The sequence below is a fragment of the Miniopterus natalensis genome, chromosome 10, assembly GCF_054644295.1.
Source record: "Miniopterus natalensis isolate mMinNat1 chromosome 10, mMinNat1.hap1, whole genome shotgun sequence".
In the NCBI taxonomy this organism is placed as follows: Eukaryota; Metazoa; Chordata; class Mammalia; order Chiroptera; family Miniopteridae; genus Miniopterus; species Miniopterus natalensis.
Window position 1 is genome coordinate 43,721,299 of NC_142090.1, and position 25,059 is coordinate 43,746,357.

At 44.3% G+C, this 25,059-nt stretch overlaps 1 protein-coding gene across 1 annotated transcript in view; it reads right to left on the minus strand.

Annotated features, from left to right (window-relative positions):
• The window catches only part of CDHR3 (cadherin related family member 3), a 67,909-nt gene that overhangs the window by 22,754 nt on the left and 20,096 nt on the right, over positions 1–25,059 (minus strand). Inside the window, 5 exon segments of the mRNA XM_087820867.1 lie at positions 3,610–3,799; positions 5,996–6,144; positions 10,969–11,073; positions 11,852–11,946; positions 24,194–24,291. Coding sequence (XP_087676993.1) covers positions 3,610–3,799; positions 5,996–6,144; positions 10,969–11,073; positions 11,852–11,946; positions 24,194–24,291 — 637 coding nt within the window.

The following is a 25,059-nucleotide window of genomic DNA, read 5'->3' on the forward strand; positions in this document are numbered from 1 at the left end:
GAAATGGGCTCTGGGCTCAGCAAACTCGGAGCAAAGTCTGACAGCAAGGGTGGTCTTAGGCTGCTGAGTTGAACTGGGTTTGCTTCCTAGAAAGCACTTTTTCTGACAGGTATAACTGAATCTCCACGATGCCTCATTGGCAAAGATCGCCTTTGTTTCAGTAGGATTGGAGTCCAAGCATTTCCATTCCTGTCTTGCACACACAATGTCATAGTTTTATTCAACAGTGCTTAGAATATATGCCATTTATTAAACACCAACTATATGCTGTATCACTTTAAAAATACCATCTCTAATTCCCTCATCTCCAAAAGGTTTGTATTCTTGTCCCTATTTTATAGGTGAAGAAGAGTAAGAATGGTTTCAAGACCTGTCCAAGAAGTTGATGCATATAGGCAGAATTCTCTATTATCTGTGTTAGAGTCGCCGTAAACGTTACTTCAAGTTCCATGAACCAGTGAATCTCCAGGCCCACAGATGGTTTGGGAACCTGAGTCTTGATTCTAACTCTGCAGAGACCAGGAGGTTGTATCATCCTAAGAATCCAGGGTCCTGAAGCCTGAAGATTTACAATTCACGCACTCAGCCCCTCAGGGCTGCCTGGCGTGTTCTTTTCATTCTTCTCTGACACTTTCCCTCTAAATACTTGACTTGGAAAACCAACCCCCCTTGTTCATCAATCCCTGCCTCAAAAGTAGGCTGCTCCCACTTCCAGCCATCTGACCCATGGTTCTCTCCCCAAGCAAAGGTGACTGGCCCAGCTGCATTCAGAATCAGCCCACCTTCTCCATCTCTCTTGTGGAGCACTTTCAGCCTGATAGTTTACAACCAGAGCCGTGGCTGTGACAGGCCTCTGATGCCTCCATCAGGGCCCTGGGCTCATTCATCATTAGCCTAGGAAAGTAGGGGCCTCAGCCCAAGGGCTGTTTCCATCTTGGCCCATCCTAAGAGCCTGAGACTCACAGGGCAGCAGGGGCCAGGAACGCAGCCCTGCCTCCTCCCACCCTCTTCACCTGCTCTCCCAAACTCCAATGCAGGGACCACACCAAGAGCCCTGAAGGAGTAAATGGTCAGGGACAAGTGTTGTTAGAGACAGGTGGCAGGACTAGTTCTGTTGTTTGGTGTTGCTTTTGACCTGCCTCTGTGCTTGGGCTCTGGCATAGTGGGAACGGGGAAGGTGGTAAGGATGGGAGGGTGGGCAGTGATGCAGGTCAGGGTTTCCCAGCTTCTGAAGTATGCAAATAAGGCTGGATTTTGGAGTAAAGACCTCCACTTCCCCATCTGCAAGGGAAGAAACCCTTTTGTTGTCCCTCCTCACATCTTGGCTGTCACAGGATGGCTGCAAGTTACTCTCGCTGGAAAAGCCCAGAGAAGGGACTTGAACATTTTTTAGAGTTACCTTCAGTAACAAATATAATTAGTCCACTTATTGGCTGACATTGACTTTCAGGGCTAATTTGGAGAGAAGATTATCAAGAGTAGGATTCTGTATGGGCTTGCCTTGACAGTCTAGGATATTCAAAATGTGATTTTTACCAGCCAATTTGGAATGAGGTCTGCAAACGGCCATCCCACACATCAGGGGACTCCGGACTACAAGAAGCCACAGTGTGCATTTAACAGAACTGCACCAAGGGGGAAAGCTAACAAGGAAGGTTGGAGACAGCACAGTCCTCTCCAGTCACTGGTACCCAGAGTTCTTACTCCTCAACCTTTATTTCCCACCTCGCAGGACAGGGAAACAGAAGGAAAGCAGCAGGGCCTAGAAGGGCAGCATATGAGGAGAGGAATTCCCCATGATGCACTGGAGCCACCCAAGAATGCTAGCATAGATTTAGATTTTCAAAGAAAGTAGAGGTGTGACCCATATATCATCTCTACTCCATCCCCATGGCCTAGAATTCTCTTAACAGAGGTGGGTTCGGTTTATGCATGTAATGGGGTAGAAGTCACAATCTTAACTGCCCATGGCACTATCTCCACCATCAAACAGACTCTGAGGTCAGGGTTGGGATAGGAACCTATCACATGGTCAAGATTATTATTGACTTGATCAGGGCCTCAGCAGGAAGCAATTGGCAAATTAGGATAAATCTAGAGGAGCTTTAGTAAATGGACTATTACAAAGGTAAACACAGGGCATATGGAAATCTGAAGAGATGGTGAAATATCTCCAGTCTGTTAAGAGTGGAGCTTCCTAGGTCTGGAAGAGCCAATGCAAGGAGCAGTTCCTGAAACTGGAACCCAGGGATGGACAGTTCTGTGTGCTGAAGGCTACCTTATAGGTCTCTTACTGAGACCTTCAGGAGGTGGAGGGAGGGAGCCAGGGGGACAAATACCCTGACTTCATGCTCCCCCTCCTTCTGCTGGCCAACCAGAAGCTGCAGGGCAAGGGAGCCAGTTGCTATCTATACAGGTCAGTCTCCTGGGACACAGAGCAAGGTGGGGAAGCTGGAGGCTGGATCTGGGGGGCGATGGAATGTGTCCAGAATAGGGTTCACAATTTGATATCAGACTCAAGGCCACACTTAATCTTAGCATTATGCTGGGCATGCCAATTGAGAGAACAGGGAGACGCTAATCAACATAATAAAGGAATTTATATTTCTATTGCTTGCCCTAGACAATCTTTGTCTAGGGTTCTTTGTTCTTTGCACAGGCACACTATGCATTGTGTCTGTGTCCAGTGTCATCTGGAGTTTAAAAAGTCAACTTGCAAAACCAAAGATAAACTGACAAAGTCTAAAGGAGATTCTTTCTATGTGGACATCTGAAAATGAAACCTATTCTTACTCCAGGAGGAGCCACCTTCAGACTCCCAAGAAACTGGAGCTAGCCATTCCGAGAACACTTGGAGATGAAGCTAACCCAGGCAATTACTAATCTTGTGGCATTTAGACAAACTAGTTAGTAGAAAGACAATATTGTTTTCAAGAAGGCATATTAACCCAGAATCACAAGGGACTTTATTTTAAAATAAAGATGAATAGATTGTGAGACAAACAACAGATCAAAATACACAAAATAACTTGCATCCCACTTGTATCTGCATTTCCCCCTTCTATGCTTTTGTTTACATGCAGTTAAGTTTCGTAAAGTGAACTAGATGCTATGTTTTTGTTTTAGGTAAATACTTGGTTTGATTTGTTCATGTTACTGGTGGTGTGTTTCTCTTGGAGCTCCTAGTTACTGATCCTAGGTCTCAACTATCTATTATAACTGCTAACTAACAGCACCATCCTGCTACGAGTGGCAATAAATAAAGGAAAGGCACAGCCCAGAAAGGTTCTAACAAGTCCCCGTGGTACTTTTCACCAGTGGAGATGAACATGTTGTAGAAGAGAGCCAAATAAAAATATTTTTTAACCAAGTAAGAAAGTGGAGAAGGGAGACAATGAAGAGGAAATAAAATGAAAGAGAGGGGGGAAAAAAAAGATGGTGAAAGGAAAACCTATCAACTAAATCGGACAGTTCAAATCTACTTATTTTTGTGAGCCAGGTCTCAATGTCCATAATTCTTCAGCTTCACCCAATAATAACCAGAGAGGCCAAAGAGCTGGCGGACCTGAGGAGGTAAAATACCCAGCACGTGTCTCAGGGTGTGAATACCTTAAGGTGAACTTGGTGCAAGTAGCAGGGTTGTCATTAATGTCTTCCACCAGGAAGGTTATCTGCATGCGATTCTCCTGACCCCCAAAGGGTCTATCCTTCACCAGAACTTCCAGAGAAATGACAGGATTTTGTCTTAATTCACCCGCATCTCGGTCTAGCCTGTGGGCCACTTGGATGGTACCAGTCACTAAGAAGGCAAAGGTTAGAGCATGACTCTTTGGAGAGAAATGGAGAGTAAAGGCAGATGGAGACTTTTGTAAATTGAAAAGAACATTCTGATATGAGGGCTGGCTTACACAGAGGATATCCTCATACAAATATATTTTTAAAAATTTATGTTTAATTTCCTGTATTAAAGATTGATTGGGATCTGGCTTGATCTTTCTAGAACTTTTCACCCCAAACTTCAGGGTTGGGTTTTTGGCAGCATAGTTGATTGGACTGGTAGGCAGCTGACTCCAGCCTGACCCACTGTGTTCCCTTCCTGAAGAATTTGTAGCTGAGAGACATAAGTTGGGTAACCAGTCGGGTTAATAGTAGAGCTACAGGTAAGAGGCCAGAACTCTAGCTGCTGATGTTACTGGAGCAGTGCCAGTCCTCATCCTTTTTAGGTCCTGACTGCCCCACTCTTTCTCATGAGATACCCAGTATGCTATTCATAAGTATCCCTATCTTCATTTTTTTCCTCTTGCTTGGTTTGGACTTGCCTTAATTCCATTACTTGCAACCAAAGAGTCCTAAATATGCTCCCTGCAAAACACTGTATTTGTTGAAAGTTCAGTTTTGCAATACTAGTGTGAACAGAATTTTAAACCATGGCTGTCTGTCCCTATACTATCTGTTGAGTGAGGTCCTTGATGACAGGGCATTAGGGCTGCGAGACTTCGGACAAGTCTCTTAACCTATCTGAGTCTCTCTCTAAGCCTCAGTTTCCTCATCTGTCAAATGCAGATTATGATAGTTTTCTGGGTTGCTGTGCTGAGTACTTTTTTTAATTGATTTTTTTAGAGAGAGGAAGGAAGAAAGAGAAAGAAACATCAATGTGAGAAAGAAACAGCAATCAGTTGCCTCCTGTAGGTGCCCAACTGGGTATCAAACCCGCAACCTGGGTATGTGCCCTGACTGGGAATCAAACCCGCCACCCTTAGGTGTACAGGGTGATATTCTAACCAACTGAGTCACACTGGCCAGGGTGTGCTGAGTACTTTAGATGGAAAGCATGTGGATCATTCAGCATAGAGCCTGGTATATACTAAAACCCTCATAAAAGATGGCTATTATAGGAGAAAAAAACTCCCCTTCTCTGCACTGAGACACTTAGATGATTAGCACTTGAAATGTGGCTAATCCGAACTGAGATTTGCAGTAAATATAAAATACACAACAAACTTCAAAGACTTGGTACAAAAAACAATAATATAAAATATCTCATTCATAACCTTTAAATATTAACTACATGTTAAAATGATATTTTTTATCTGTTGAGTTAGCTAAAATTGCCTTGTTAAAAGTAATGTCACTTGTTACTTTAGTTTTTGAAAATGTAGCTACTAGTGACTTTAAAATGACTTATGTGACTTCTATTCTATTTCTATTGGACAACACTGGCCTAGAGCCCCTCTTCAGAAGACATCAAGGTACCCTCAAAATAATGAACTCACCCATCCTTACGTAAGAACCACCTCAAAGGTGAAGTGGAGATATATCCATTGACATGGGGCTCTGGGGGCCCTGTTTAGTTTCCGAAACCCCCATGCCAGGTGGGGGTCTTTTTTGTTTTTTTGTGTGTGTTTTTTTAAAATATATCTTTATTGATTTCAGAGAGAGGAAAGGAGAGGGAGACAGACAGAAACGTCAATGATGAGAGTCATTGATCGGCTGCAGCCCACAACCCGGGCATGTGCCCTGACCGGGAATCGAACCCCGATTGCCTGGATCCTAGGTCGACGCTCAACCGCTGAGCCACGCCTGGCCGGCCAAGGTGGAGGTTTTTTTGTTGTTAATTCTCACCTGAGGATATCTTTTCCATTGATTTTTTTTTTTTTTTTTGGTAGAGTGGGAGGGGGCGGGAGAGAGAGAGAGATGAGAGAGAGAGATGAGAGAGAGAGAGAGAGAGATCAATGTGAGAGGCACATCAATTGGTTGCCTCCCACACAAGCCTCGACTGGGCCGGGAATTGAACCCATGACCCCTCGGTGCACAAGCCAATGCTCTAACCACTGAGCAACACGGACCAGGGTGATACGCTTGTTACCCTGCTAACTTATGATATTCTAGACAGAAGGCATGCCCAGATCAGAAGACATGAAATATTTGAAAAACAATCCAAATGGCTGGCTGAATTAAAGGGTGCACATAAATGATGTGAATATGAGTGACTTACACTGATTTATCATGAAATATCTGTTAACGGTAGTGATGCTGTAGAGGAGAAAACTGGTAAAACCTTTATCATCAGGGTCTTCAGCTGTGATATTGGCCACGATGGTTCCTGGACCCAGCTCCTCTGGAATCATGTACACTCTCGTTGGACTGGAACAGAAATATAGCAGACACAGCTAATTTTCAGGGACACAGGAGGGTAGAGTTTGGGAGGTGGGTATTTTGGTTAATGCTAAATATAACTCTGAGCTGTTGAAGCTGCATCAGCATGCTCAGAGGGAGAACTCAGCAGCTGAAAGGACGGGAGACTGGCTTTTGTATTTCCAAAGATCACATCCCTGCGGATGCAAAGAAAGCACCATGCTGTTATTGCAACGATTTACATCGGCCACGGTCTCTGACTTCACCCACACCTGATGCCATTTCAGATCAAGGTTAACATTTTTATAAAATACGGATAGTTGATCTGTCCAGCCATCTTCTCTCTTTCTCCCAATTTTTGTGCAAAAGTTCCATGAATGATTTTTAAAGTCCATCTGGTTACAGTGTCCAGAACTACAGGTTTCTGACCCCATCACTCAGCAGCTACAAAAGCCAGATAAATTGTAAACCTTTTCTATTCTAGTGTCTCCACTCGGTTTTTATTTCTTCCTTGTATTTTTTTTTTTTTTTTTTTTTTTGCTTGAGGAGGCAGAATTTATGTACAGAACTTGTGTACCTTTCCAAGTAGCATTAATCATGAGGTCAGCTCTCTGTATGGAGAAATGACCCCCACCCCCAGAAGCCAAGGTCAGAACACTGCCCTCCAAGGATGACTTCTACAAGATAGCCTCAAATCACCAATTTACCCATCTTTCTCAGACCTCCACTGCCTTTGGAAAAGGCTGGCAATAAGACAGGTAGGTTTGAAGTTTGAACTACACAACTTAGGAAAATTGAGTGATTCTGAATGCACTGAGGGAGGCTTATTGTTTAAAATAAAATAACTCTGCAGGAAGTCCTTTGCTGAGGGAAAATCATTTCAGTGGGGCACATAGTCACCTCTAATTTGCCAGTTTTCTAAGTGTGGATTTTTCCACGTGAGATCTTCTTTAAGAGGGAAGACTACACCTCAGATCTAAATGATGGTATTGGTTTCCTGAGCTCAGAATATGTCTGCAGATCTGTCTCATCATTCCTGAGGGCAGGTGGGGCCAGCGCGAGGAAAAAGGAGAGGAAAACTTTAGTAGAGTCAGGGGCAGGAAGAGAAAGCCTGGACCCAGGCCTTCCCCAGCCAGGCCTCCTCCATGCACCCTGGGCCTGCCCCAATCATAAAGTGACCTCCTATGGCTGCATTACATTGTTGAGGGACAGTAATCATGTTCAGATCAAGAAGCCATGCTCTGGACTTCTCCCCATCCAGTGTCCCACCGAAGCAGCCTGTTAATCCACTGACTTACTTCACACACACTCTACTCAGGGAATCTGGGCTGCGCCCACTAATGGGTCTAGGATTAGACAAGTCAGTGGGGCCAAGGAGGCTGGGGTGGCAGGAACTGAATCAGAGTCAGAGGAGAGAGGAGGCAGCCCTGGCTACTAAGGCTGGACTTACGTCCATCATCTGAGAGCCCCTGTTTCTAACTTGTTATAGCTTTTCTTTGGCTACTTGGAGTGGGTTCTGTTAACCTCCAACAAAGAGATCCTTAAGACACCTATGCCACCATCACGGCCTTGCCCCCACTATCCCAATCGTGGTCCGTGATTTCTAACAGTCTCCATGGGGGTGCAGACCTCGGCCCACTCCAACCCATGGAATCAGTCTGCATTTTCACAAGGCACCCAGGGACTGACGCGCACTTTAAAGTTTGAGTAGGACTATTACAAGGAATCACCAGAGATGACAAGCACAGGCTCCCAGCTTCTCATAGGACAGAACCAGGACACCAGGGGAGGAGAATCCCCTCCCTCTCACCATCCCTCCTTCCCTAAGGCAGTGGTTCTCACTGGGGGTGATTATGCTGGTTGTCTCACTAGGGGAAAGAAGCTGCTATTGGCATCTAGGGGATAGAGGCCAGAGATGCTGCTAAACATCCCACAATGCACAGGATAGACCCCCATCACAAGGAAGTATCCAACTCAAAATGTCAGTAGTACAATTGTTTAAGACATCCTCTTCTGCAGGCTCATCTAGTCCATGCTGGGCTCTCGAGGAAATCAGGTCCCTGAGAAGGGGACGGGTCAGGCTATTGGTGATGGCACAGCTCCTCAGGTAAAACATTCTCCCCTTGGCTGACCTGACACTGAGCCTGGCAGAAGAGAAAATCTTTGTTTTATTTGGTTTTAGGATCCAAGTATGAATAAAATATCATTTAATGTAAAGCTGTTACCCTCAGACCACAGTTAAGATCCATTCAAAGCACAGTGAAACCAGGGGCCTTGCAGCCACTCCACAGGGTAAAGCTCTGATACATTGTCGCACCTCCTCCTTCATAACACGGGATCTCCAGAGCCTGAGCAATGGGTAGGCAGGGCCAATGGCCGCACTCGTAGGAAAGGGGTGAATCCTGGGTCACTGCAATGACTTCATCACTATGAATAAATATCAGTAAGTGCATAAGTTGTGTATACACTGCCAGGCACCAGGTTGAAAAGGACTGTGAGTAAATACAAAAACAATGGGTGGAAGGGAAGAAAACCTACTCTAAAAATGGTGCTCTGAAAAAGTAGCAAGCACTGTGCTTGGCATGTAGAGAGCTAATATAAGTCCAGTACTTTTATAATCAAGTGCTCAACTTGATTAGTAGCAGAATCCCAGAGTGTACTCATGAGTCCATAAAGCATTCAGATGTTTGTCACCACCCAGAGATAACATGGTGAGACATTTTCAACAACAGAATAGTACTTGCTTTGGTCGTAGTAACTGTAGGACCTTAATAAACAGTAAAGATAGAAGAGTTGTTTCCACATTTTATATTTTTACTTCACACTCAAATTCAGTGTACTTGAGTCAGTTTAAGAATTTAATTTTGTTAATCCCGAATTAAGCGATTTATGGTTAGTCCTAGCACTGATTTGGGTGGAAGAAGAATCATGGTTGAACCATGAAAGCACTCAAAGTCAGCACCTAGTTTGAAACTAAGTAAAGTCTTTCAAATCATGGATGGCGGAGGGACTAGGCTGACTCTGACTGAGAAGCCTGGGCAATGTCAGGGCAACCATCCTCCTTCTAGAGCACAGACTCTCACAGACCATCCCTACCACCATCCGTGGAACAAAATAAAGTTGACTATTTTTTTTAAGTGGTTAGATGGTCACATAGGTCATGCTCTCTGTCTGGGATGGAGCCTAACAGGTTCATCTTTCAAACCAAAAGTGAGAACCAGAGTTCCAGACTTTTCTCTGGGGCCCCAACAACCTGCCAAGGTCATGTTCTCTTTCTGCTAAAGTCAATTGTTTTATTTCAGGAGACATAGTCCAAACCAGACGGTCTACAAGTTATTCCCCTTGGGAGAAATTATTTTCCCTTTTGCAACTCCATTAGCCTGTTTTCCCACCTCACAGACAGGGGGTTTGGGGAGGGTTATAGAAAGCATCGGCTCCAGCCCTCGCACCCCACCGCCTCATAGCCATCACCTTCCCCTGGGGGTTACTGATGAATCCACAGTGCTGTGTAGGCCAATGTTTGAGTCTGAATCCAGGCTAGAATGTCATAACTATTTATAAACTGCTTGGACTGTGCTCCTGGAGGAACCCGTCAGCAGAAATGCACTGCATCATGCTTTTGAGCTTAACCTGGCAACACACATCAACAGGAAACATTACGTAGGAGTGTGTCTGCTGCTGTTCCCTCCACATCAACACTCAAGAACTGAGCTGCAGGCTGTGTTAAAATCTAGAAGTTTCACAATTGTGCTGTTTTGCCAAAATCTAGAAGTTTCACAATTGTGCTGTTTTGGCAAGCATTCTGCATAGTTCTGAGGCCCAGTGGCTTTTTGTCATGGAATCTCCTGGGCTGAATTTACTCACAGCCATTTATGTAGTGAACCCCAGGCAGGTGATTTTGCCGGTTTCCTTGTGGCTGGCCTCTGAGCCCACCTCAGTGACTACAGCAGGCAGAGTCTTATACAGGAAGCCAAGCTGTTTGCAGGGTCATATGCTAGCTCAGAACCCCATCTTCCTCTCCTAAATCCTTATCTATGACAGGCTCAGCCCGCCCCCCCTTTATGCCTGAGCTGGTGCTGGGCACATTCCCCATAGGTTGCCTCCACCAGATTCACTTACCTTCTTCATGTCTGCTACATGTAGGGAGGAGCTGCCAGACACAGACAGATCCCTTTGCTGGACCCACCACAGCAAGAGGGAACTCAGGGCACCCAGCACATTTTACAAATTCTTGTGACACACAGGTTAAAAATTCCTGGTCTGATAGCCTAGATGGCTACCAAGTGACTCAGGGTGGGGGAGATCATATACAGCGTGGATACCCTGGATAAAAGGATGATTCATGTCCCAGGTGGGATGGAGCAGACTGTGCAAGATTTCATCAGGCTACTCAAAACTGTGTACAATTGAAAACTTATGAGTTGTTTATTTCTGGAACCTTCCATTTAATGTTTTTAGACTGTGGTTGACCCCAGGTAACTGAAATCACTAAAAGCCAAACTGTGGATAAGAGGGGACTACTGTATTTACCTTCTTCATAAACACAGTGCAAGCCTCACACCAGTTCATCATGTCCAGTCCCACCCCTCCCCACCATATCCACAATCCTGCGGTGCATGTGAATGTGGGGGTGCAGAGGCAGGGGGAGCAAAGGTGGAAGATGGAAGTCCAGAGGCCCAGATAAGGACACTGAAGATCTCAGGTCTCTTATCTCTCTTCCAGGCCAGAGCAGAACACCCCTCTAACCTGTATTAAATGTGTCTGAGGAAGCTCCACCACCACCTAAGAGAGATGTGCCAGTGGCCCACAGAGCCCTGATTGCCCCAGGCCTACCTGATAAAACGTGGGATTTCGTCGTTGATGTTCACAATGTTCACTTGCAGCGATGTGGAGGTGCCGAGCCCTTGGCTATCTCTCACTTCCACAATGAGATGGTAACTGTCAAGGGAACATCCAAGTGAGGGAATCAAGCTTTGCTGACAATACCTCAAAATGAATTGGGGGAAATGGGGTGGAAAGAGAGAGGAAAGAGTCTGTTGTTCCCTTTCTGCCACCCCCTCCAGACACTCCTGCAGAGTCAGACCTGCTATGTGCACCCTTCTTTCCCCATCTCTAAAATCCCACTCCTGCATTTCTCATCCTGTAGGTATCCTTCACTGCCACCATCTCACCAAGTGGCTGCTCATGTCCTCCATGTTGCACACTCAATCTCCATCATTCCTCACAACATCTTTGCATTCACATGAGGAAACTGAGGCTCCATGGATTAAGTAACTAGCCCTGGTTCTCACACCCAGTGCAGAGCCAAGAGCCAAACCTGGGTTGACCCCAAAGTCTGTGTGTTTTCATCTTCAAACCCTAGCCTCTCCCCTCATCTTTTATCAGAGGCCTGCTCACTTCTACCCTGCTGCTTACATGTTAGCAAAGAGCTCCAGCAACTGCCTCTCCCAAGCTAGCAGGGGATCAGAGGCAATCCTCCCAATGCTTTGGGTGCCCTCTCCCACACCTTTGTTTGTATCTGCAGATGAAGATTTTGGATGGGGAAGGAGGACTTCCGTATCACTGCCTTATTCCCTTTTGGGGCTCACTACCCTCTGAACTAGGCAGGAAGGGGGCAAACTGCTCAGGGCCTCCCTAACTGCCCTCAGGCTGCGCTATGCCTGCTCCTTGACCCTCAGATAAAGGAACTTTAAGCAAGTTCATCAGCAAGGGCTACCTGTTATGTCCTGCTTCAAAATCAAATTCTGTTGTGGAGAAGAGGGTCCCATTAGCAGACATTCTGAAGTAATTTGAGGAAGAAATCAGGAAATACTAAAAAACAAGGACAAAAAGAATGTAACTAAGCACGCTTAAGCATCTTTCCCCAGAAGACAAGTCTGTTCAGTTCCCATTTTATATTCTTGGCCCATGGAATATTTTCTTTTTAAAAAAATATGTTTTTATTGATTTTTTTTTAGATGAAGGGAGAGGTAGAAGGGAGAGAAGGACAGAAACATAGACGAGAGAGAAACATCGATTCGATTGGCTGCCTCCTGCATGCCCCCTACTGGGGATCAAGCCCGCAACCCAAGCTTGTGCCTTGATAGGGAATCGAACCAGTGACCTCTTGGTTCATGGGTTGATGCTCAACCACTGAGCAACACTGGCCGGGCCCATGGAATATTCTTGATGTATCAGAATGAAGCCCAAATAGTCAGCTCTCAGACTTAATGGTTCTTGAATCAAGAAACTTCTGGCCCGGCCGGGCGTGGCTCAGCGGTTGAGCGTCAACCTAGGATCCAGGTGATCTGGGTTCAATTCCGGTTGGGGCACATGCCCGGGTTGTGGGCTCAATCAATGACTCTCTCATCATTGATGTTTCTATCTCTCTCTCCCTCTTCTTTCCTCTCTCTGAAATCAATCAAGATATATTAAAAAAAAAAAGAAAAGAAAGAAAGAAAGAAAAAGAAAGAAACTTCTGGATCTGCTCGTCTAAGCCTCTGACCTTGATTTGCCACACCCTGAGAAGCTGGTCACTGGGTCCTGCTTTAATTATGCATATTTGAGGCCCTGTCTAGGCATTCTGCTTCTGAGTCCAATCTCCTTATCCCTGTCACTGCTTTCTCACTTCTGTTTCCCAAGACCACTTCTGGTTTTAACCAACACTGTTTAAACACAGCTACCATGCATTTGGCAATAGGACAATACTAAAGTAAGTGACATCTGGTCTTTACACTTAACTGAACTTATGATATAGTGGGGGTGCAAAAATGTTCATAAGCATCATTCATTGAAAAGACAGAAGGGCAAAGGAAAGGACAAGTGTGAGAGAGAATGAAACTCAACGGAGCCCAAGTTTTAAGCTGGTTTGGAGATATAGAAGGTCTGTTTTAAAATCTGATCTGAGGCTCAACTGGGCATGGCTCAATGGTTGAGCATTGATCCAGGATCCAGGAGATCGTGGTTCGATTCCTAGTCAGGGCATATGCCCAGGTTGCAGGCTCGATCCCCAATTGGGAGCATGCAGGAGGCAGCTGATCAATGATGACTCTCTCATCATTGATGTTTCAACTCTCTCTCCCTCTCTCTTCCTCTCTCTGAAATCAATAAAGATTTTTTTTTTTTAAAAAAATCTGATCTAAGTGTTGTGGCCACTGGTCAAGTCTTCTCATGTTTTGGGGACTTGAGAGTCTTCATCTTTCTTGGTTTCCAGTGCCCAGCCCAGCTCTCTTGATGACCCTCTGTTCAATACCTCTTGCTCTGACAGGACCATAGACTTATTTTCCTAGTCTACAAAGGGTCAGCCCATAGGAGGACTACCCCTGTGCTCTCTACAGCCCTCATCAAGATTGAGTCCTTCATATGGATGGCCAAGAGACACATGAGAAAATGCTCGACATCGCTAATCATCAGAGAGATGCAAATGAAAACCACAATGAGGTATCACTTCACACCTGCCAGAATGGCTGCCATCAACAAATCAACAAACAACATGTGCTGGCAAGGGTGTAGAGAAAGGGGAACCCTAGTACACTGCTGGTGGGAATGCAGACTGGGGCAACCACTATGGAACACAGTACGGAGGTTCCTCACAAAATTAAAAATGGAGCTGCCATTCGACCCAGTGATTCCACTCCTAGGAATGTATCCTAGGAATCCTGAAACATTCATCAGAAAGGATATATGTACCCCGATGTTCATAGCAGCACAGTTTACAATAGTTAAGATCTGGAAACAGCCCAAGTGCCCATCAGTAGATGAGTGGATAAAAAAGCTGTGGGACATTGACACCATGGAATACTACGCAGCTGTAAAGAAGAAGAATCTCATACCCTTTGGTACAGTATGGATGGACCTGGAGAATATTATGCTAAGTGAAATAAGCCAGGCAGCGAAAGACAAATATCACATGATCTCGCTTATATGTGGAATCTAAAGAACTTAATAAACTGATGAACAGAATAGATTCAATGACATGGAAGCATAGATGAGACTGATGAATGTCAGAGGGATGGAGGAGGGCAGGTGGGTGGAGGGGGAGAGAGTAACCAAAGAATTTATGTGCATATATACACAACCCAAGGACATGGACAATAGTGGGGAGAGGGACTGGGGAGGGGGAAGGAACAGGGTGGAATGGGTCATTGGGGAGAAAATGGGACATCTGTAATATTTTAAACAATAATAAAATTAAAAAAAAAAAAAAAGATTGAGTCCTTGCTCCCATGATGGAGTCAACAATGTAGGGAAAGGACCTGGATCAGAAAAGCTGAGTCAAAATTCTGGTTAGGACAAGGCCCTTCCTTGCCTGTAATTTAGGGACTGCTTGTTCATATTACTTTGAGGATTAAACCCCAATGCATGCTATAAAATGTGAAGGGCCACAGGCACACTTGAGGCTCACGTGTATATGTCCATTTGTTCCAAAGGGCTTTAAGGTTAGAAGGTTTTATTATTTCCTACAAGAATGAAGATGGTCTCTCCTCCAGGAGGTTTTGCAACCATGGCCCCTGAAGCCTAGAATCAAAGGAAACACCAGCCAAGGATTCCAACCAAAAGATTTGGTGTTGTCATCACAGCTGAGCTCCCCATAAGAGAAGAGAAGATGCACAGAAAATACATTAAAGGTCTCCTTTGGGGCCATTATAAGGTTTTAAAACCATTCTTTAAAGTCTTTACCTCCTGTTTCCTATTAAATAACATTTTCCTAGTTGTAATTAACATACCTTTTACACAAAAATTGGGAAAGACAAATAAATATAAAAAATAAACTCAACTGTAGTCACCTGTAACATTCCATTATTTTCATGGATAGCCTTCTGTTCTTTTCAATGCAAACATATACCCTCCAAAAAATTGGGATGATGTTCTAATCACAATTATATCTTGTGCTTTTCTTTTCTAGCTTAAGCATTTCCCCATAGTCTTAAATCTTATTTTATAGCCTGGTTGGTTAGTGATGGCAAAGTATTCTGCTGTAGGGGGTATTTTACTAAGTCTCCCTTGCTGGTCACGTAGGTGGTTCCTATCCATTTTTGAGAGGAAATATTTGGGCAGTACCAAGGAGTGCCCTTCTCCCAGCCCCCCAAACTGCATATGTACTCAGAGGTGTGATGTTTAAATCCCAAGCCCCCACCAACTCTCCAGCTCACAGCCTGGGCAGCATCGGTCTAGGCTTGCAGCTGCCTACACACAGAGCAGTTCCATGTCTTTGAGAAGAGCCTTCCTTGCAGAGAATCCTCACATATCCATAGAATCAGAGGCTCACAGTGGATGTGATACAATGGTTTATAGACCCAAGGGGGCATTTACCACATGCACCTAAGTGGGGATGCCTTTCCAGGTGTTTTGAAATGCTCTAGGAGATAGGTCTCCAGTTCTGGTTGGTCCCCAATAGTGCAAGGTCTTAGGATATGGAGATGACAGTCAGGCCGTGCTCTCCAAAAGCTATGATAAACTGAGGAAACATATGAAGAAGATGTGGGAGAGGTACTCCAAAAGGAATAAGCATAGAGTGTGATGGGAAGAGGGAAGGACTCTTAGACCTGTCTAGAATGTAAGAGTCATGAATGGGGCAGTGGAGTTAAGTTCAGTGGCTTTGGAGCTAGGCTGCTGAATCTGAGTCCTGGTTCTACACTTTCCAGCTGTGAGTGCTGGAACAGAGAGTAACAAAATAGGGCATGTCCCATGGGGTGATCATGTGAAGTTCTAGAACAGTGCCTGGTACATGGTAAGCTCTCAATATGTGTTAACTCTTACTGTCCAGTTACAATGTAAGATCCATGAGGAAAAGGGCTTCATTTTATTCACTCTTATAGCCCTAGTGCCTGACACATATTAGATGCTCAATAAATATTTGTTTTTTGTGTGTTTTTTGGGTTGTTTTTTTAATCCTCACCCTAGGATATTTTCCCCATTACTTTTCAAAGAGAGTGAGAGGGAGAGAGAGGGAGAGAAATATCAATGCAAGAGTGACACACCAATTGGTTGCCTCCCACATGCTCCCCAACCCCGGCCAGTGATTGAGCCTGCAACAGATATATGTGTGCCCTTGGCCAGAATCCAACATGGGACCCTTCAGCCTGAAGGCTGACACTCTAACCACTGAGTCAAAACAGCTAGGGCAGTAAATATTTGTTAAGTATTAAATAATGGGGTTTTCTTCTTGCCTGTTTCCCATCTGAGACCAGCATACTCACCTTAAAGAATCTTAACATCTTTTTTTGAAAACACAACAACAAAAATCTTGCCAAACTTTTTAAAAAATTTATTTGAACTTGGTAAGGCCAGTCTTGGTTATGAAATCTTCTCCAGTTCTGTCTACAATCTCAGCAAGAAAGGAAAACAAAAAACAAACAAACAAAAAACAGCAGCAGATAGAAAGGGTAAAACTGTAGAATTAGAAACATGGGGAATTTTTATTAAAAGTCTGATTTCCTGGAATCCTGGTTTTTTTTTTTCCTTTAAGCACCAGGCTAATTTCTTTTATCTCTGAACCTATGAGCTTGTGTTAATGGGAATAGCAGATTTGTACTTAGAAAGGAGATAATATCCATAGACTAAAAATATTGTGTCATGTGGCCATTTGCCAGCAATTCAGAAAGCTTTTTGTAAAACCTGGCATTCTCTCCCCTTTTTAAAGGCTTGTTTAATCAAAGCTGCTCCCTTGATATTCATTCTTGGAAAACAGAAATTAAATAGAATGAAAAGCAACTGCAGCCCCTCTCTGCTCCAGTACTGGCTAAGAAAAGTCCTGAGTAATCAGATCAATTCGGTTAACAAATGCTTGTCAGACAAGCTCTACAGTTTCCCCGCTGGGAATATTCCTTTACCATCACCCCAGGTTTCTCTATTTGCAGCCCCTTGGCAGCTGCGGTTTGCTCACAGACACAAAAGCTTCAGTGTGGAAGACAACAACGAGCCGTGCTTCCTGCCCCATTCACCCTTTATGGGGCCATTGGTGTAGGGAGAAAGGAGGGTGAGAGGGAGCTGGCCCAGTTTCCTGAAATGTCAGGCTCCCTGTGGAGGGCACACCACCTTCAAGCTGGCTCACCCACTGCGGTTGGACTCAGAGGCAAATAATGAGTCAACCTGTGCTTGTTTGCAGCCATCAGTTGTTTTCAGGCCTGCAATGGAATTGAGCAACAAGAATTCAGCCTCCTGTCTCCTAAGAACAGAGCAGTCAACTTCCAGAAGTCAAGTTTCCAGAGGGAAGGAAAGACCCTTATTCCTCCCAAGTCCTGGGAGAGCCAATGACTCTATAAGCCACTGAGAACATGTCCCCCAACTCACCCAGAGGACAAACAGCACAGGGCACCACCTCCAACTGGGCTGTCACAAGTTATAAATATGACGCCACAATCCTATTTTTATATAGGTAGTTAAGCAGACATGAGCAGAGCAAGGACAGTGGGCCAGGTACGGAAACTCACCAGGGCAGAAAACCCCAGGTGCCTAGCAAGGGGCAAAACTGGGAAAACAAGAACCTCAGCCCCAGGGTAACCTATCCTCCCCTAGCATATTGCTGGTCATGCAGTTTGGGCCCCCTGACTTTTCATATAGCTAGTCATGCTGTTTAGAGCTCCCTGACCTTTTCCTCCCTAAAGATAACATCAAAGCTTCAGTTGTATTTCAGTTCCAGGTCCAGAAAAGCAGCAAAACCAGCCAAGTGCTGATGTGGCTGCCTTAGGACCAGCTACATTGACTAATGAACCCCTGCCTTGGCACCGACCAATCAGTGGAGACCACGACCCTGGAAAGCTGATGACTATTCTATTAAGGCCCTTCCCTGAGCCCTCTCTTAAGATTTTCACCTGCAAGAGACAGATAAATAACTCAGGACAAAGGACCCAGCATGCACTCTCCCACACAGCAGAGCATGCCAGTGCCATCTCCATCCCACCAAGGGGACCCCACGAAACTTACAACCAGGGGAGCAACAGGCAGCAGCAGCTCGTCCTGGGCTTACCCCCTGAACCTGTCTCCAAGACCCCTTCTCTCTCTCATTGACTTCTCAGTGAGCCAAAGCAGCCCAGCCTAGGTTCTCCTGTTGCTTCTTCTATGTCCTTCCTTGTTTCACTGTCCTAAGTATATTTTTGCTGCAGTCGATAAATTCTTTTTAAATTTATTTTTACTTTTTAAGTTCTTTATTGACTTTATTGTGGTGACATTGGTTAATAAAATGATATTGGTTTCAGGGGTACAATTCTGTAATACATCATCTGCATCTTCTCCTACATTGCAGTCAATAAATTCTTGCTTTCTTTTCTACACTGTGTCCCTTGATTGAGATATTTCCCTCAAGAAGACAAGAACCGAGGTCTTGTTGTCTCCCAGGTAACACTATTATATTTTTTCATTGTAAGCTGAATATTTTATAAAAGCCTCAATTCCTCTCTTTTCCCCTTTTCCCACCCTTACCCCAACCCAGAAGTGGGAGGTGGGGACAGGAGTAGGAGGGAAGGGTGCCTAGGAAAAAAAATTATCATAAAATAAACCTACTTCAAGCCCTTAACTTGGCCCATTCATGTTGTATTGTTATGAAGGTGAGCTAAGTGGGTTACAGGCAAGTATTTGAATGTTTTTAAAAGAGTCACATGTACAAATGCAAAATACTATAGATAGCAATCCTTTACTGATAAAGCTGCAGAATCTATCATCTCATATTTTGTCGTTTTCTTTTTTTTATAATCAGCCAGGGTTCTGTTCTTTCGTTTAGGCTTCACTAATCTTAAGGACAATGATCTGTTCAAGAAAGTGTCTCTCCCAAAGTATGAACAGTCATCAGTGGTGATGTATTTGGAGTGGGAGTTGTCCAATACCACTGCTTTCTCCTTTCTTGAGCATTTTAACAAGAACCTGGAGCAGAATGCGTTTTGCAAAGAATTTAGCAGTGGCTTCCAAATTAACAGGTAGGTGCAGAGGGTTGCTGAATGAGTGGTGTGTATCTGTGAAGGGGGCGGGTGGAGTGGAAGTGCATGGGGAACAGGAAGGATGTTGTCACTCAGGAAAAAAAAGGGCCAGACACCAAAGACAAAATTTGTCAAAACACAGGGGAAGGGGATGAGCAGGAGCCAGTTCTCACTAGAGTTACCTGGCCCAGGCAAGGTAATCTCAGTTCTCACTAGAGTTACCTGGCCCAGGAAAGGGCCTCACCTCCCTTCCTCACCCGGAAATAAGGGGTGCTCAATGGGTCTGAAAAGTCCCATCTCATGACAATTACTTTATACTCAAGAAGATTAAAAGACACAACCTGCTGCCACTTCTTAGAGCCATGACCAAGAAGGAGGCAGAGAGAGAATTACTTTCCGTGTTGCCCTCCTGGTAGCCCAGCTACTAGCAAAGTTATTTCTCTTTTAATTTAATCCTTTCTCTGCCCTGGTGAAGATAAAGCACATTTCACTTAATGCAAAAGTCCTTCCCTAATATAAAGGCCAAGAGAAAGCCCCTTAGTGGACGAATTGCTGCACTAGATCACTTTGCCTCCAGCTGTGAAACTGATTAACGTCCTTAGAGTCTCTGAGGAGGCTGTGCAGCAGTTACAGTGGCTATTTCCAAGCAGAGGGAGACGAGAGAGTGTGGAGTGGGTGGGAGGGGTTGGGTTGGATCATGCCTCCTTCAGGAGGTGGAGAAAGGGGCAGGGGAAGGCGGCCCAGGGAAGAAATGCTGGTATATATAATTATTCACATACAGCCTGCGTGTCTTTATATTCTGAGCCCACCACTGACTCCTGCCTCTGAGCATGTATCACCTGCACCCCATCACAACACAGAAGGTGCACAGGGAGGGGGTGCTGATGCTGGCTCAAAGCCTGCACTGTCCAACACAGAAGCCAATAGCCACTGGCACCTGTGACTACTGAGCATTCACAGTGAAAGGAGAGGAGTTGCATGTGTGAATACACAACGAGTCAGAAGACTTACTATAAAAAAGGATTAATTATTGCATGAATCATTTTTGTTGATTATATGTTGAAATGATAATAGTTTGGATACATTGACTTAAATTAATTGAAGTTAATTTCACCTGTCTCTTCACTTTTTAAAAAATATATCTTTATTGATTTTAGAGAGAGGAGGGGAGAGGGAGAGAGAGGTAGAAACATCAATGATGAGACAATCATTGATCGGCTGCCTCCTGCACATCCTCAACTGGGAATCGAGCCCACAACCCGGGCATGTGCTCTGACTAGGAATCGAACTGTGATCTCCTGGATCCTACGTCGATGCTCAACTGCTGAGCCACACCCAGCCAGGCTCATTTCACTTTTTTAATGGGGCTACTAGAACATTTAAAATTATATAAGCAGCAGTCTTTTTCTGGCTCGCATTCCAGCTCTTTGGGCAGTGCTGGTCCCAACAATGTACAACCACATGCTCTTTAAACTTCTCTAAAAATGAGGGAGCAAATACCAGTGGTTTCTGCATTAGTCCCAATTTTACATCATCTATGACACAGTTTCACTTCACTAAGCTGGCTAAGGGTTGTAGGATTTGTCATTTTAAAGCAGTTGGGGTTTCTGGATATGTCCTAGAGCTAGTTGTAATTCATCCTTTCTCCTCTACTTGCTACCACCAGCAAAGTGACTCCTGGAACCCACCAGGTAAATGACAGGCATAAGCCAAGCATAGGTGCCTTCATGCACATTCTTTGGTGTTTATTAAAGTCTGTACTTGTTTGTTCAGTTCAGTGGTTCTCAAAGGGTAGAGTGCATCAGAATCACCCAGTAAGTGTGTTCCAATTCAGTATTCTGATGCAGAGTTCAAGAATCTGCATTTTTAAAAAGCAGCCTACATATGTTCTCATACAGGGGCCTAAACCCCCTCTGAGAAACATTCATAAACCAGTGTTCCCAGCCTTTCTGACCAGAAGAGTAGCCCAGGGTATCTGGCAAATGTGCAGATTCCCAGGCCTATTCCAGACCTACAGAATCCAAAATTCGGAGAGACTTGGGAAGTTTGGGAAATTGTCTTAAAGCAGCCATTCTTAACCCTGTCTGTTCATGAGATCACGTTAGGGCTTTAAAAACCTGATACCTGGGGGACTCTCCAAGCCAGTCACATCAGACTTTTAGGGGTGGGACCCAGACATCTGTGTTTTTTAAAGTTCCTCTGGTGGTTTCAGTTTACAGCCAAGGTTGAGAAGCACAGGTTTGATCAATAGCATAATAACTCATCCCCATTTTCCTTGTTCAGAGCAAAAATATGTCATTTAGTGCACCCAAGAGCCCAAAATAAAATGTCAAAGTACAAAGGCCTTCGTACATTACTTCCTAAACTGTTACCTTTTTCTAGTCTGAGAAAGTTTCTGTCTAGATTATGTTCGCTGCTCCTGCAGGCTGGTGGTCAACTTTCTGTGCAGCTGTTAGTTCCAGCACAGGTGTTAAATACTTCATTAACACTTTCTGCTTCAACTGGAAGCACTCCCTCCTCAAACAACTCCTAAAGGCACTGCAGAAGCCACTGGGTTCCAGGTTCCACACCCCTGCAGCTGCTCTCAGCCCTTTTCTGATTGCAGTACATTTTCTTTTAAGAGAGCAACACCTGCTGCATTGCTCCCCACCTGGGCGGCTTCCCTTCAACTGAAAGAGACAACCTGATCTAGAAGGAGTGTTCAAAGGGGCCATCACCTTTTCCCCTCTGCATAATTTGGAAAAATATACTGAAAATGGATATTTAAAAAGAAATATTTTTCTTTATAGCTGAGTTTCCTTCCACTTTGCCCCCACTACATTTTGTACAAACTTTAGAGTAATTATCTTATTAAATTATAATTATTTGGGGTTTGTATGAATGTCTCCCATCTAGGCTGTGAACGTCTTGAGATATCCAAAGTAGCTAACAGAAAGCCTGGCACATAGTGGGTTCTTGGTTAATGTTGAAATGCACTAAACGTATAAGTGTATAACTTTGGGTTGCTGACCTAATCTCCATCCAAAATCCCTTGTTCCCTGGTCACCATCAAGCAACAGTGGCCATAAGAGAGTCTGGACAGTGAGAAGTAAGCAGAAGTCCTCTGGTTAGGGCTTCCAGGAGGGTCTTTGTTTTCCTACCAAAAACAGGACAGACTGGCCTGTCCTGCCCCATTCAACCTGTACCCCTTCCTACTTCCCTCTCCCTCCCCCTCGCCCTCCTCCTTCTTCTTTTTCCTACCTGGAACTTAGAGATAAAGGCTGGAAACGTAGCAGCCATCATGTAAACATAAAGTGAAGAAAAAAAGAATAAATCCAATAGGTTCCAGATGGAACAGCAGAAAGATAGGAAGAGCCCAGGTTTCTGATGGCAGCAGCTATGCCAGCTCTGGATTGCCTGCCTACTTGCCTGCCTGTCTCTGAACTTCTTGTTATAGGAGGAAAAAATCCCATATCTGCCACTATGGTTAAAGTTTCTGTTCTTTTCAAACAAACACATTTGTAACTAATACAACAAGTATGTTATTAATATGCATGCATTTAAAGGACCTAGAAATGCTCTTAGCACATAGTAGAGACCTGTAAGTGTTTGCATATTCATTTACTTATTCCTGCAAAAAGAACCTTAAATAAATGAATGTGTTGTATGGATCCTGAGAAGATTCATTTGATGTGATCCCAGAAAAGGCATTTATCAGTCAACTGAGGGCCCAAATTTTATAAATAGCGAGAGTCTAGTGACCATCTACTAACAGAGGCTCTCACATACTCTGTATACTAGGAAGAATCTCAGATAGAGCTTTCAACCTCCTGCACTGGGCTCCTGCTGTTTGAATCCACTCTTATTAGACATAGACAGTTCCTAGTTTCCTCTTTCAACCAATGAATTGAGAATTGTCCCATCCAATCAGAACCTCGAAGCTATATCCTTATTTGCATCTTTACTGACCAATTAGAACTGCTCCATAAGGACAAATCAGAGTGCATGATGTTGACCAATTAGAACTGTGCAATTTGGATTCCTCATTTACATAAAATTGAACCAACTGTTAACCAGGTCAGGGAACTATTACCTGAATAAATCTCCCCTTTTTTTCTCCATTGTCTTTTGGATTTGTTAACAGTTGTTTTTGTTTTTTGACGAAGGATATCTTCTAATAATAACAATGACTATTCCTTAAGGGATGGATCCAATAATCTTAAACAGCTTTGTTTCAGACCCTGTAGACCACATTATATTGGTCCTGGAGTTTATTTCCAAGGCTCATTTCCTTCTCTTAGAAAAGTAGTCCCATTGAAGCTGCAAATCATGCAGCCAACACCAGAAACAGCCTCCTAGTGTTATCAATTCCCTGCCTGTCCTATTTCAAGTATTCTCTTCTCTGGAAGACAGGGTTTGCAGGAGTGTTGCCTGCTCCAAGATTAGTACACTGGCATTATTCTCTCCCACCTGGCTGCTCAGCTGCAGTGAGTGCACAAGACCACTTCAGTGGGCAGAGCTAGGAATTGAGGCATCCTTGCCCAAGCTAAGAGGCTTCTTTGCCTAAGGTTTGGTGGTTACAAGAGTTCCACTAACAGTCTCATCAACAAAACTGATTTAAAAAGGAGAGAAAAAAGATCAGCTGTCTCAGACAGAACCATGAGGCAACTCTCCAGGACCCAATCTCCTGCTTTTCTCTGGAATTCCGTCTTTTCTTTGGAATTCCTGGGACTCGCTCTTAATATTTTTTAACTTGGCTCCAAGCAGCTTGGCTTCATCTCTGAAAAGGAAGTGTTAATGCCTTTGGAGTATACATTTTACACTTATTTTTAAAATAATATAGCTGGATTTTTATCACTTTAGAATTAAAAAAATACTGAGCAATTTTGATATGCCAGGCAGGCATTGTGCTAAGCGGCTTTACATGCATTCTCTAATACTTATAATACCCCTACTGAGGTAAGTGCTCTTATTTCACAGATGAAGAAATTGAATCTCAGAGAGGTAAAGAACTTGTCCAAGATCACATAGAGCCATGAATCCAATTTGGGCTGTCTGTCTCCAGAGCCCCCTTACTCATTCCAACCTCCCCTGTCCTCTATGCTTTGGCAGTGGGCAGCATACTTCTCCCATTGCCACTGCCCAAGCCCATCCTGCCAGGATGCCAGGGTCCAGGGTCAGCCACTTACACTGAGGGGTATATTTCGACTTGTGTCTTCTGGATCGAAGGCCTCAACATGGTAAATGAATCCAGGGTTTGTTCTTTCCACTATGTAGAGGTCTAGACCTACACCCAGGTACACATTGGAATAAGAAAAATTTTATTAGATAAAGCAAATGAGAAATTCCAAAAACAGGGCAGCCAAAGGAAACCAAACACAGCCAAGGAAACAAAGCATACAGGCACTGTGGGAAAGAGGGCAGCAATAACAAAGGCCATGAGTAAGACCAGGGCCAACTTGCAGGAGCAGACCCTTTTATGGGAATTAAAGTATTAGGGTTGGCCAAGCTGGTATCAAGTCTTCACATTTCCTCCAATAACAGGTGACCTAGAGTAATGTTGTTTGATGGGAGAGAGGGAGGTGATATGGGCAGGGAGTTGGAAAGTAACCATGGGCAGGAACCTCCAGGTGAAGCTGCTCCAAGTTCCAGATCCCCTTTCATGTGCAAATTCCTCCTAAACTGAGCTAAGCTCACTCCTTGAACTGCACTTAGCATCTCAGCAGAAATGAGTATCTGAAATGAGAGGCTTTATAATGTAATGGAGAGGAGATGGAATAGGGGGAAGAGCGAGGCTCAGGAAAAGCACCAAAAATTGATTTCATCTACTTCAGAGTTCTTGGTGGTCAGATGGAGGGAGGAGTAGGCAGTGCCACCTGGCACAACCAGCCTTGCCTAAGGGCCACCATGTTCTCTGCTCTGGCCTCTTTCTTTCTGAGAATCTCTGTCCAAGAGATGACTGAGAATGCTAACGTTAACTCTTTTTTAAGGCACTGTACTGAGGACTTAACATATAGGTTGGGGCAAAAGTAGGTTTACAGTTGCATATACACAA